General features: G+C 50.3%; 4 protein-coding genes across 4 annotated transcripts; 2 read left to right on the forward strand and 2 right to left on the reverse strand.

Annotated features, from left to right (window-relative positions):
* Window positions 1-624: 624 nt before the first annotated feature.
* Window positions 625-1,377, forward strand: NCS57_01327900 (uncharacterized protein; the record flags this gene model as incomplete). Its single annotated transcript, XM_053062922.1, has 1 exon — window positions 625-1,377. The coding sequence occupies one exon, from the start codon at window positions 625-627 to the stop codon at window positions 1,375-1,377; it is 753 nt and encodes a 250-aa protein (XP_052907817.1).
* A 4,182-nt stretch (window positions 1,378-5,559) lies between these two features.
* NCS57_01328000 (PKS-ER domain-containing protein) lies at window positions 5,560-6,669 on the reverse strand (the record flags this gene model as incomplete). Its single annotated transcript, XM_053062923.1, has 2 exons — window positions 5,560-5,841; window positions 5,890-6,669. The coding sequence occupies 2 exons, from the start codon at window positions 6,667-6,669 to the stop codon at window positions 5,560-5,562; spliced, it is 1,062 nt and encodes a 353-aa protein (XP_052907818.1).
* A 350-nt stretch (window positions 6,670-7,019) lies between these two features.
* Window positions 7,020-8,761, reverse strand: NCS57_01328100 (Zn(2)-C6 fungal-type domain-containing protein; the record flags this gene model as incomplete). The annotated part of the gene is made up of 4 exons (XM_053062924.1): window positions 7,020-7,901; window positions 7,956-8,087; window positions 8,140-8,648; window positions 8,698-8,761. The coding sequence occupies 4 exons, from the start codon at window positions 8,759-8,761 to the stop codon at window positions 7,020-7,022; spliced, it is 1,587 nt and encodes a 528-aa protein (XP_052907819.1).
* Window positions 8,762-9,289: 528 nt separating this feature from the next.
* Window positions 9,290-10,618, forward strand: NCS57_01328200 (Hydrolase-4 domain-containing protein; the record flags this gene model as incomplete). The annotated part of the gene is made up of 4 exons (XM_053062925.1): window positions 9,290-9,786; window positions 9,837-10,184; window positions 10,235-10,370; window positions 10,418-10,618. The coding sequence occupies 4 exons, from the start codon at window positions 9,290-9,292 to the stop codon at window positions 10,616-10,618; spliced, it is 1,182 nt and encodes a 393-aa protein (XP_052907820.1).
* Between the last annotated feature and the right edge of the window lie 1,710 nt (window positions 10,619-12,328).

Consider the following 12,328-nt stretch of genomic DNA (forward strand, 5'->3'; position numbering starts at 1 on the left):
GCACCAGCAGGGGCAGCATTAATAATGGCCTTACTTTGGCATCGAACCCCTCACCTCATTCGGCTATTCTTGTCATGAACTTTACTCCAAACCCAACGACAAAGGCAATGCGAACACTTGCAAGGACGGGGACCGCGGGATCCGTTGTAGCAACTCGTTTATTTCTTGACCCCCGGTGCTTGGACAGGTTGGTTGCATGAAGCTGATCCCTCGTACCAACGCTGTCGCGATTGCCCCGTAAGATCTCCTGAAAATTAGACATGGTAAACTTTGAAATGTGTTCTGTATCAACGATTCAGTCATGAATCCTCATCTCTAGTGATATGGAGCTCATACTACTAAAAGTAAGATGGCTACTGCCATCGGTGAAGCTCCCGATTTCCGTCATGAAGCGATTGGCTTGTGATGGGAACCGCACCCGCGGGACGCGTGGGATGCGTGGCCTTGAGAGCATCTGAGTCTTGGCTTCTTGGAACTTTCCACTTCAGCCAAAATGATATAATTCGCGGCCCCTCTCATGACACAAGATGCAATGTCCCAACTCTTGGATGCGTCAGGAGTAATCTGTTATTGTCGAGGAGACCCTATTCTTTTCTACACCGTCGCCATCTGCACTCCGCTACCATGAGCCTTGCTGGTCAGGCTTTCGTCGTTACAGGGGGAGCATCCGGGATTGGGAAAGCAATCGTCAAAAAGCTCCTTGAACTGTCAGCCAAGGCCTATGCTCTCGATTTATCCGAAATCCCCATCCACTCATCCACTCCTGGGGAACTAGTACCGTTCTCAAAAGTCGATGTTTCCTCACGAGCAAGTGTCAAGTCTGTTTTCGATAAAATCTCACACCAAGACCCAGAGCTCCGCGGTTTGGTCAACTGTGCTGGCATCCTGCGCGCCACAGACAGTTCTGAGAACTCGGATGAAAGCTTCCGCTTACTTTGGGATGTCAACGTTATGGGAACATGGAACACGAACACAGAATTCCGCAACTTTGTCAAAGCATCGAGAGAGAACACTTCAGGGTCCAAGGAGCATCGAGCGGCGAGTATCGTCAACTTGGGGTCCATGGCGTCGGTTAGGGGTATCCATGGGCTTTCGGGGTACGTTGCCAGCAAGCATGCCGTGCTCGGTCTCTCTCGCACATTTGCTCAGGAATGGGGGCCTGAATCGTTCAGGGTCAACACGGTGGCCCCGGGGGCTGTGAATACGCCAATGATACAGGGGATGGCGGGAGACGACTCGCATAATGCAGCATACAAAGGTGCTTTCAAGAGCCTATCGGAACCTGAAGAAATCGCGGACGTGATTTTGTACCTCCTGGGAGACGGTTCATCTTCAATCAGTGGGCAGCTGATTGAGGTCAATGGTGGATGGCCTTAGTGAGATTCATCAGTGGCATTAACATAACGTACATGATAAGCGAGTGGGACAGACAAGCGAGGGGGACACTTTTCCTTACCCCTAAGATTAAAAACTATTATAAAAACACCACAGACCATTTAATCAATTAAAACTACTCACTATACTCTTCCCCAGACGTCTCAATCACCATCTGACAAGTCCTTGCATTATGCCCGGGCTTGCCACAGATACTACATCGCCGAACACCCGGTCCGACTGACCTCCCTCGACCACCACTCCTCGACGATTCGGCCACTACCTGCGTATCCACATCCATTTGATCAATTGCTTGCCTTCCTTCCTCTACCGTCATTACCCCTCTTTTCTGCAGTCTAGTCCTTTTTGCTCTCCGGCGCCGGCTTAGTATCTCATTTGCCTGTCGAAGGTCTTGGACCTCTGCCCTCACGAGAGCCATCTCATGCATAACTGCCTTTGTTCCCTTTGCAAGAGACTTTAATGCTTCAAGAATTGACTCTGGAGAGCTGCTTTGGTGCCTTCTAATCCGTCTTTCAAGGTATTCAGACTGAGATTGGGCCTCAAGCACAGTCTTTGGGGTCTTTGAAGCCCAAGGGGTCGACGGTTCAGCTGCCTCCTCAACCGGCGTTGGCGTCCGTAGCTGCACATCAAGCTTTGAGACCACAGTTTCTGGGTCAAGAGGAACAAGGCCAGCTCCTTTAAAAGCCCCCCTGATATTTCTTTCCGTCATAGTGGCCTCATATGCGGCGTAGAAGGCCGGAAAGAACTCAGTCTTCGAAACGTGGGTAATAGAGCATCTGATCAAATGCTCTATTTCTCGACCATAAGCCTTCTTAAGCAGCCCAAAGCACCCAACATCAAGGGGCTGGAGTAGATGAGAGGAATGAGGTGGCATACAAAGCCGGATAATCTTCTTCTCCTCACAATATCTCTCAAATTCGATAGAGTGGTGACTTTCGTGGCCATCAAGGATCAGAAGACGATAGCGACTATTTGATCGTTTGGCTGTGCATCGGTCAAAGTGCTTTAGCCACTCTAGACCGGTCTCGTTATCGGTCCAGCCATTTTGGGTCGTTGCAATAGCCCAATCACCCGGGAGGTTGCTATCTTGGTACCAATTGGCGAGGTGATATTGGCCCGCACCGATGATAAATGGCTGGATCGCCTGGCCTTCCGCATTGATCGCTTGAATGACCGTAATCCATTCCCGGTTCCCAGGCTGCACTGATTTTGGCTTTGAACGCCTTTCTGAGCCTGTGACAACCATTCCGCTTGCAATCATGCCCATAAGAAAGCCAGTCTCATCAAAGTTATAGATATCATCTGATCGGATGCCGTACTTCGCGATTGTGTTCGCCACAAGCCGAAACCAATCGCGGATAATCGTTGGGTCTTCGCACTTTGCTCTCTGGTAGTCGTATTTGCGAAAAAAACGCGTCTTAAGGGCTGGGTGTCGCTTAACGAAGTTTGAAGCCCAGCGGGTGCCGACTGGTGACGCGTCGCGGTCGGCAAGCAATTGATCAGCCATTTCTTTTACACCACGAAGCCGGGGGGGGAATCCTCGCGAATCTACGGAGGGCGCTTTCAAAAGTTATGTCCTGCCAAGGCGCTAATGCTACTTGGCCCCACCTTTGAGAAAAAGCAACTTCAGTATTTGCCCACCAAAATTACTAGGGACTTTCCCCCTCATCATTCTTGCTCCTGTTTCAATCTGGTTAACCATAATGGCCTCAAAGCCACGCACCAACAACGCAACCCGGGCTTTAGTTATTGCGTGGAAATGCCCCTCCGGCGGCAAGACCACCCAAGAGATCGCCGGTATTCTTAACCTTTCCGACCGTCAAGTCAACCGTATCTATGCGAGGGCCATAGAAAGAGGCTTCGAGCCGGCCAGCAGACCGCTGGTTATTCTTGACGAGCATATCGAAGATGCCCCCCGTACTGGGCGCCCTAGGAAGCAGACCGATGAGGCCCAGCAGGCAGTTATATCGAAGGTACGCCGGGATCGCTATGGGAGGGAAAAGACGTGTGCTGATATCGCCGGCGAGCTCAGTCTCGAAGGATACGATATCTCCGCGGTCACGATTTGGCGGATACTACGAAAAGCCGGCTTCCAGAAGACCAAACCGACGAGGAAGCCTGGACTGACGAAGAAGATGAGGAAGGAAAGACTAGAATGGTGTCTTGCCCATAAAGACTGGACCCTCGAGGATTGGAAGAATGTCATTTGGTCAGATGAGACTTCTGTAATCCTTCTCCATCGTCGGGGCGGCTATCGTGTATGGCGACGGTCAGACGAGGCCTTTACTCGCAGCTGTATTCGCGAGAGATGGAAAGGCGCCAGTGAGTTTATGTTTTGGGCTGCCTTTTCGTATGATAAGAAGGGCCCTTGTCATTGCTGGTCTCCAGAGACCGCAAAGGAGAAGAAGGAAGCCACTGCAATTATCGATACGATGAACGAGGAGCTTGAGCCGCTGATGCGGGAAGAGTGGGAGCTATCAAATGGTATGAAAAGGCTACACCTACGTCAGCTTCCCGGGCCAAAGCCGCAGTGGAAGTGGGATAAGAGTCACGGCAAGCTGATGAGAGGCTCGAAAGGAGGAATCGATTGGTATCGATATCAGACTATGATCTTGATCCCCAAGATGATTCCTTTCGCAAAGGAATGCGCCAAGGAGAGGCCTAACACAGTCGTACAAGAAGATAAGGCACCGGCACATAGTCACCGCATTCAACAGCGGGTTTATGACCTATACGAAGTCCAACGCCTTCTTTGGTGTGGCAATTCGCCGGACCTGAACGCGATCGAGGCTGCGTGGCCGTGGATGAAGAGAATAACTACGAAGAAAGGCGCCCCTAGCAGCCGGCCAGAAGCTATCAAGGCGTGGAAAGCAGCTTGGAAGGAGCTTCCACAAGCTAAGATCCAAAGCTGGATCGAAAGAATACCTATACATATACAGAAAGTCATTGAAAATGAAGGCGGCAATGAGTATCGCGAAGGCCGGCACGGCAGGAAGCCCAAGAAGTACCGCTGGGAATAGCCCCATAGAAAATCGTATGTAAAATGCTAATCCTTGCTTTCTTTGCTTTTTCCTGACCAGGGGCTCTCGTTAGCGTAGGACATAACTTTTGAAAGCGCCCTCCGTAGATCAAGAATAAAGTGAATAAGGATCTGTTCTTCTAGATCTGATAGTTTACGTGATTTAGGGATAGTATCGCGTTGAGACTGGATGCCTTGCTGCCGGCGCCAGAGCTTCATACGACGAATATCATATATCTCTGCAGCGCGCCGGAGGCTTAGTTTTGGGTCATTTTGAAGGGCTTGAAGGGCAAGAAGGATTCTAGCCTCAGTATTTGAGCTAGACATCTTTTTTGGTGATGAATCAATTGATCAAGTGGAGATGATGTAGGTTGAGGGATTTTTGTCCCACTCGCTTGTCTGTCCCACTCGCTTATCATGTACGTTAGTGGAAATCTTTCCTAGTTACTATCGTCTATTTCTTGTTCCATCGAAGTTGAGGTGGTCTATCGTGTTTTTTCCATTGTTGAAGCCCGACCCTTGATGGGATAACTGAGCCAGAAGACAGTTGTGGTTGACTTGGATACCGTTCCAAGGCTCTAACTTTCGAGGCTTTGCGCAAATCCAACACAACAGGAGCGTCTTTGCACTTATCTATATTCGTGGGCCACCACCACTAATTACTGGCAGCGGTCCGCAGATCGCTTTGTTAGAGGCGCTGGTGTTGCTTCAGGCATAAGATTTGCTTGGCGGGCAAATCTTGATTGTGGGGGACCAGGAAGATCAGCCCGCCTGCGGAACCAGGGCTGTGGATTCGCGGCGCAACACTTGGGGATGGGGATCGAGATTATGGAGTTGTTAGGATTTGGCGACTTAACTGCTCTCTGCCATTCCGTGGATGAGAACCCCGTCCTCTTTCCCCACGGCGTCTTAGAATCAGATCAGTTATCCAAGCAGCCTCTCAACTAGTAAAAGTGTTGGTTTGTCCAAGTTCTAGGCATATATTTTATTAATTTGCTGAGGTAATTAGTCCTTGGATATGGTATTATGTTTTAATGCAATCTTGTATTAATGACTGTAACTTTTGCTGTTGTGGTTCACGGCCTCGCGGACTCGTCATTCAAGACAATAAAGAAAAAAAAAAAGGATTTATATACTGCTTCACACTATGCATCAGGCTCCGCAATCTGAAGAACACCTTTCCCAAAGTTCTTGCCTGTAAAGATCCCTGCCAAAGCTTCGGGCCCATTCTCGATCCCGACGGTGATGTCCTGGAGGACCTTGAACTGGCCAGAGGCGATCAGAGGCGCAACCTTTTCTATCATGGCTTCGTACTTGTCGATTGAGAGGTCTACGATGAAGCCTTCCATCTTGAGGTACTTGTTGGGGACCACCCAAAGGTTCTTGACGCCGTACAAGTCCTCAGGCTTGTCATGGTACATAGCCATCTATACTTCGGTTAGCTCTGTTCCAAAATCTGGACCGATCGTACTTACTGTTCCGCACGAAATAATGCGTCCGTATGGCTTCAGAGCCATCAAGGCAGCATCTAGCTGTGGTCCACCAACGCCGTCCCAGAAAATGTCGATTCCCTCGGGCGCCAGTCTCTTCAGCGCCTCGCCAGGTTCGTCCGTCTTGTAGTTGAAAGCCCCATCGAAGCCGAGTTCATTGACCACAAAGTCAATCTTGGCTTGGCTGCCCGCCGAGCCAATGACTTTGAGTCCTTCGGCCTTGGCGAGTTGCCCAACAAGCTGCCCAACTGACCCGGCTGCGGCGCTGACAAATATGGTCTCCCCCTTCTTGGGCTTACCAATGTTGTACAGGCCTTGGAACGCTGTGGTACCTGGCATTCCCAGCACGCCTAGGAAGTACGTAATGTCCAGCCCATGGGGCTTGGAGATCTTCCACAAGCCGGCGTCTTCGAGCTTATCTCCCTTGATGAGAGCATACTCGACGTGGTCGCCGTAAAAGGCCATCACGAGATCTCCGGTTTGGTACTTCTCAGACTCGGACCGAATGACACGGCCGACAATGGCGCTGACGATGGGAGTATCGACATCGAGAGCTGGAATGAAGTCCTCGATGGAGGGATCGCGCGTGCGATCACGGATGTAGGGGTCTAGGGAGGAATAAAAGACCTTGACAAGGATTCCACCCTCAAGCGGGGCAGAATCAAGATCCAAGGGCCGGTCTTCAACGACGATATGCTCCCCGGGAACTAGATAAACGTCTGGGATCTTCTTGTAGATGAAGGACTTGTTGGACGTCGGCGCCATGGTTGATGTTGTTCAGGAGTGAAGACTTGAGTGCAATGATACTCTTTGACTACGTGGGGCCGGAATTCAGAGCCTTGAAACATCTATTTATCTCGTAGGACAATGACGCGATGCCTAGGAGATTGGTAATCAAGCCATCTTACTAATTCAACGGACGTCGTACCACACGAGAAGCGCATCGTTTGTCTGGTTATGGATTATTTGGCTCCAGCCTGTCTTGGCTCTCTGCTTACCAAGACCAGCTTCCAGTCTGTAGCCTTGCGCTTCGACCCATGTCCAGCATGGCTTGATCGAGAACTGTACCCCTCACTTGACCTTCCCCAGAAGTCCAGTCTTTCCAACTCCATACATCATATTGCAAGTTGTTGTAGATCCTGCTCCGAAAAGAGTTGCAACTCTGCGTCGACCGTCTCTGGATGAAGTGCCTCCCGAGTGACATAAAAGCCGAACCCAGCCGGGTTCTGCCCTTGAGCATAATTCGCCGTGATGGGGCTTCTATTCAGCAGACTGATAGCCCAAGCCTTCGCCTCAGGCTCCTTCTCTATGACGCTCAGTGCCATCCCAACTGGGAATAGGTACAGGAACGTGGGCTCCTTGCTTCGGCTGTGATGGCGGGTCACCCACTCGAAAGCGCGGAGGATCTCCATGGCGGGATCTCGAACCGAGACTGAAGCACCAGGTCTCCGGAGTGGCTCGAACCTTAGGTATCTGAGAGAGGCTTCTGCAGGTGTGGCAGTTGTTGCACAAGTTTCGATGCGTTGGCTCGCGCCAAGAGGGTCCATCTTCCACAGCAACGCAAGCAGCCACATCAGCGTAGCATTGTAGAGCATAAGCTCTGTCGCAAGAGTGAATTTGCCGAACCTAAGGCGTCCCGATTGCCTTGAAGTGCCGATGGAGCCTAGAGCCTCGGCTGCTGGACCATTGAGCTGTGAAGTGATACCAGCATCAACTTCCACTTGATCACCAGAGCGGGCTTGCCATTGCCAACGCCAACGATAGAGCGAAACAAGGAGTGCCTCGGTTCTTCTCAACAATTCTCCGTATGGAGTCTGTTGAGCCTCATCCATGGACTCATACGCGGCGTGGTCGTGGAGTATTCTCGGCACAGCAACGAGAATATCGAGTAGATAGCTTTGCGGTGTCTTGGACGCAGCATTCGCCGCAAACGGCACAGCTCGCCAGCGTTCCTCTTCAAGAAACAGAGGCTGCTTACCGTACAAGCTGGCAACGAGCTACAGTAACAATATTAGCTTGGCAATCATGTTCATCATCCCGATCCTTCTTACCAGCGTTGCTCTTGCTGCCTCAAACGCATTGAGCAGAGGCTGCTGCTGGAAGGCTTCCGGTCCACAGATGTGTAGTAGCCTCGCAAGCCCTCGCAGATGAGATACAGCTCCGGTTTGATCGGCATGAGACGCCTAGATATGTCATCAGCTACCCAATTTCTTCAGGGATGTTCAATCTGCTCACTGCATGCATCATCAGAACAAGAATAGGTACCAGCAGGTCCCGCCTGCAGCTACTCCCTAGTTCTTGAGCCAAACTCTCGAGACACTTTCCATACTGTATGACTCCCTTGAGTTCAATATCGGACTGGTGATTTGACTTCCCAAAGTTGGCTTGTGACAGGGCCTTGGTGGCATCTAGAGAGAGACGACCGAGTTTCCCTGCCGCAGCTTGATCAAGCCAAGGGGCTCCGTAGCTACGCCATACAAAGTTGGAAAACATGAAGGAGAAGCAAAAGTCTCCTTGAAAAGCAATCAAGCTCATCTCGGGTGGTGGGGAGGCAACCCGAGTATTCGTAAGGTCGGTGTCTTTGCTGGAACTGGCTGAAGCGTTCTGCCCCGCCGACGTCGCTTCTGTAGGTTCCATAGTCGGAAATGGAGCGGTCGAAGTGTGCCGCCAAACTCGGTCCCTGATGTATCCCAGGCATTCAAAGCCCCCCTTGGTACAACGTACACAGACGGGCTTAGTTTCATCTAAGCAATCAGTACGCCAATTACTCGTGGAGAATCAGTGAGATCTTACCGCACTTGACTCTGCGCTTTCTGCAGGTGTTGCAGCCTTTGCTGCGACCGGGAACGCCAACCATGGTGAAAGCCGTCAGTCAAATCTCGCAGGTTGTGAATGTTCCTCGGCAGCTCGCGCAATGGTTCCCAATCGGCTGCCCTGTTCTTATATCTTATGCTAGCGTTACAGCTGACAAGCTAACTACGCCACGCTTCAACCGCCGGCATTAGTGCTGACCGTAGCCCGGAGGGTCCGATACAGCGGTGCCAATTCACAGGCCTGATTGGCGCAGGGGAACTGTCATCATTAGGGCTGAACTTCAACATGCCGATGGCTGATGGTGATGCGGTGCAACATGGGTTTCTTCCGCCGAGGTACCAGTGCTGATACAAAACTGTTTGCGGATACAATGAGCGAGATTGAGGTATACTGGGCCTAGAAAGTGACGAAATGCTCCGCCGTGCTCATGGACAGCAATGAAATCCAACATCAGAAAATTCAGGTATAAAGGATCAAGGTGATTGAAACAGAATTTCACAATCCCTTCCTTCATCATCCCATTCAACTTCTCAACTCCCTCTTCTTCAGTCCTTTCATTCAAAATTACAAGATGCGTTCCACTCATCTCATCCTTACCTCTCTCTTCACTTCTGGCCTTGCTTCCGGCAAGGTCTACCCTTCTGGCGCCTCTGATGCCCTGGCCTTGACCCAGCCATACTATCCACCGACTGCCGACTGCTGGGAGTACAAGGTTCCAGTCACCATCACGTCTGAGAACCTCATCTTTGACTTTCCCGACTGGAAGGACGATTATGCACTCCAAGACTTCCTGACGGCTGCCACAACTCGAGCCAGTGCTGGCTACCCCAGTCCCATCACCGGCACCAAGAATGAGACCGAGACCTTCACGCTCGCCGCCTCCTTCTGCACTCCAAAAAAATCCAGCAAGAAGAAGACCGTCATTCTTGCCACCCATGGCATCGGACAGGCTCGCACTCATTGGAACTCTGCCTACGAGCCTGACAAGTACAACTTTGTTCAGCACGCCATCAGCCAGGGCTACTCTGTCTGGTTCTATGATCGCCTAGGCACCGGTGAATCTGAGAAGTGAGCCTCTCTCGTCTCATATGTGGAACCAAAACTAACCTAATATTCAGAGTCTCTGGCTTCACCAACCAGCTTCGTAAGCAAAAGACCATCCTCGTTGAGCTCGCCAAGCTAGTCAAGGATGGCCAGTACACTGGCACATTTGGAAAACCCAACAAGCTCGCCGTCATGGGCTTCTCTTTCGGATCTTTTGTCACTCACTTCGCCGTGGCTGAAAACCCAGACATTGCCGACGCTGCTATCTTGACTGCCATCAACTACAACACAACTGGATTGAATGCAAACGGACTAGTTCGCTCTTTTGTTCCTCGGGTCGCATCTCTTCAGAACCCTCGTCGCTTTGGGCTCCTTGACCCTGGATACCTGACCTGGGTTGATAGCGTTGCGCAGATCAACACGTAAGCACTGTGTGTCGTCGTCCCATACCCATCGACTCACAAGTAAATAGGTACTTCAAGTATCCCTACTATGATATGCCTACTGCATCCTACTGCGAAGAATACAAGCAAGCATTCGGCATCGGAGAGTTTCTCACCATCACCGATGGCAACTTTGATGCCAGCCGCTTCACTGGCGCAGCTCTCGTAAGTTCTCTAACCCTTTACTTCCAGCCCATAATAACACATGATAGGCCATCACGGGCAAGACCGACTACATCATCTGTGATGGAGAATGCGAGGGCATCTTCGAGGAGCCTGCCCGCACCATCTGGAAGAATGCCAAGTTCCAGCCGTACCTCCACCCGCACGCCAGCCACAACTTCAACTTCCACCACAACGCCACTGGAGCGTACAAGGTTATTACCAACTTTTTGGAGTCTAACGGTCTTTAAAGATCTGCTTATTGAGGAGAGCGCATTCCGTGTTGGAGATTGCGATGGAGCTGAAAAGGGAGGGGCTGTAGGATATGGTTTTCTTTCTCTTTACCTTTCATGTTCATTGTGAAAGGCCTTTTTACATTACGGTTCGAATTGGTAGTTTTATAATACTTGCATCTAGGACATGTATTCTTTGATAAACGCGGCCAGTTTCATCGTGACTTGCCTGTCGTTCTTATTTCAATCACTCACTTCTCGAACACCGAAGGTCTTATGAGAAACAAAAACAAAAGGCAATCAGCTTAACATGATAGTCTATATCAATTCTAGTACGCTGAAACTCGCTAATCCAGAGAACTATTCGTACACCCCCGACAGAGATACATAGGGCGAATTAGCGCTCCACAGTTTATACACGCCTTTCCAAATACTCCAAGCCCACTAAAGCTTCAATCAAAATAAGTTACATCCTAAGAGCTGCTCTTCTTGTTGCCAGCATCACTCATGTTTACAAAGGAAAAGAAATCCGTAGGCACGAGACCGTAGATGACAGGCGTAGTGGTTGGATTGGGTGGTTTCTCGGAAGAGTTTGCTGTTGATCCACTATCCCGTTGGCTCTGGATCAGTACTGAAGTTAGCAAAAACAGCCATCCTCTTACAGACTGATAGATATTCTCTAACCTGGTATTGAGCAAGTGGACGGTTGTTATCTCCAGCATGTGTGCCGTCTCTTGGTTCCGAAGATCCGCTGGACGGGTCTATTCCGTATCAGAACTAAGCTCAGTATGGGACTTTTTAGGAGCATAACATACCGTTAGGACTCATTCTCACGTCGTTTTGATGGACTCTCTTGATCCTCAGTTTATTGTTGCAAGTTTGCAAGAGCTGACACTTTTGAGATCGGTTTGGAGGTTCATTGATTTCATCAAATTCAATAGTTGCTACTGATCTTTAATACTCGTACAGATATGTTCAATCGTCTTCTCCCTGATTCTCTATCTACGCGGCGCAGGCCTTAGATGTTGAGGAATTGCGAGCGACCGAGGCCTACAAGGCGGTTTCACTGCCTATCCAGAGGCGTACTCTATGTCTCGACCAATTTCAGCAAGAAACTTCGAGCAGCCGAGATAAACTCAAATACCAGATGCGAAACTTGCCATATCATTGGAGGGTTCTCAAAGAGACTAACATGGCCCTTGAAAGTGGGATGACTCCTCTGTGTCACAATGGCATAGCTGACCAGGACGCATCGAGCCCAAGGCAGACTCAGATTGGGCTTGGAGGCACAGCACGTAGAATCCAAACATTGCTTCTGCTGACGACAATGTCAAACACCAAAAACCAATCATATCCTTCCCCAGAAATGGAATCAATTCAAACGGCACTGCATATCGATGCTATACCCCTTTCGGAAGGAGAATGCGAGCTGCCTCGGCGTGGCTATGATGACGGCTCCGCTCCCTCCACTGGAGACCCCTGTCTTAGCCCGACAGGGCTGACGACCTGCTTTTCAGCTCATCGAGATGGTGGGAGCTATTGGAATCATTATAGCTTCGTGATAGGATGGGCTACCTCCGCCGGCAGATTGCGGGCTTTACAATACCAGTTTATCCACCTCGTAATGGGGCTGATATGATGTACCTGCAACCCAAGCTGCATATTGGGTGGACAACCAACTTTTTGGCACGGACTTTTGTCGCTGGCATCTAAGAGAGAGCGTAACGA

The sequence above is a fragment of the Fusarium keratoplasticum genome, chromosome 11 (genome assembly GCF_025433545.1).
Source record: "Fusarium keratoplasticum isolate Fu6.1 chromosome 11, whole genome shotgun sequence".
Lineage (NCBI taxonomy): Eukaryota > Fungi > Ascomycota > Sordariomycetes > Hypocreales > Nectriaceae > Fusarium > Fusarium keratoplasticum.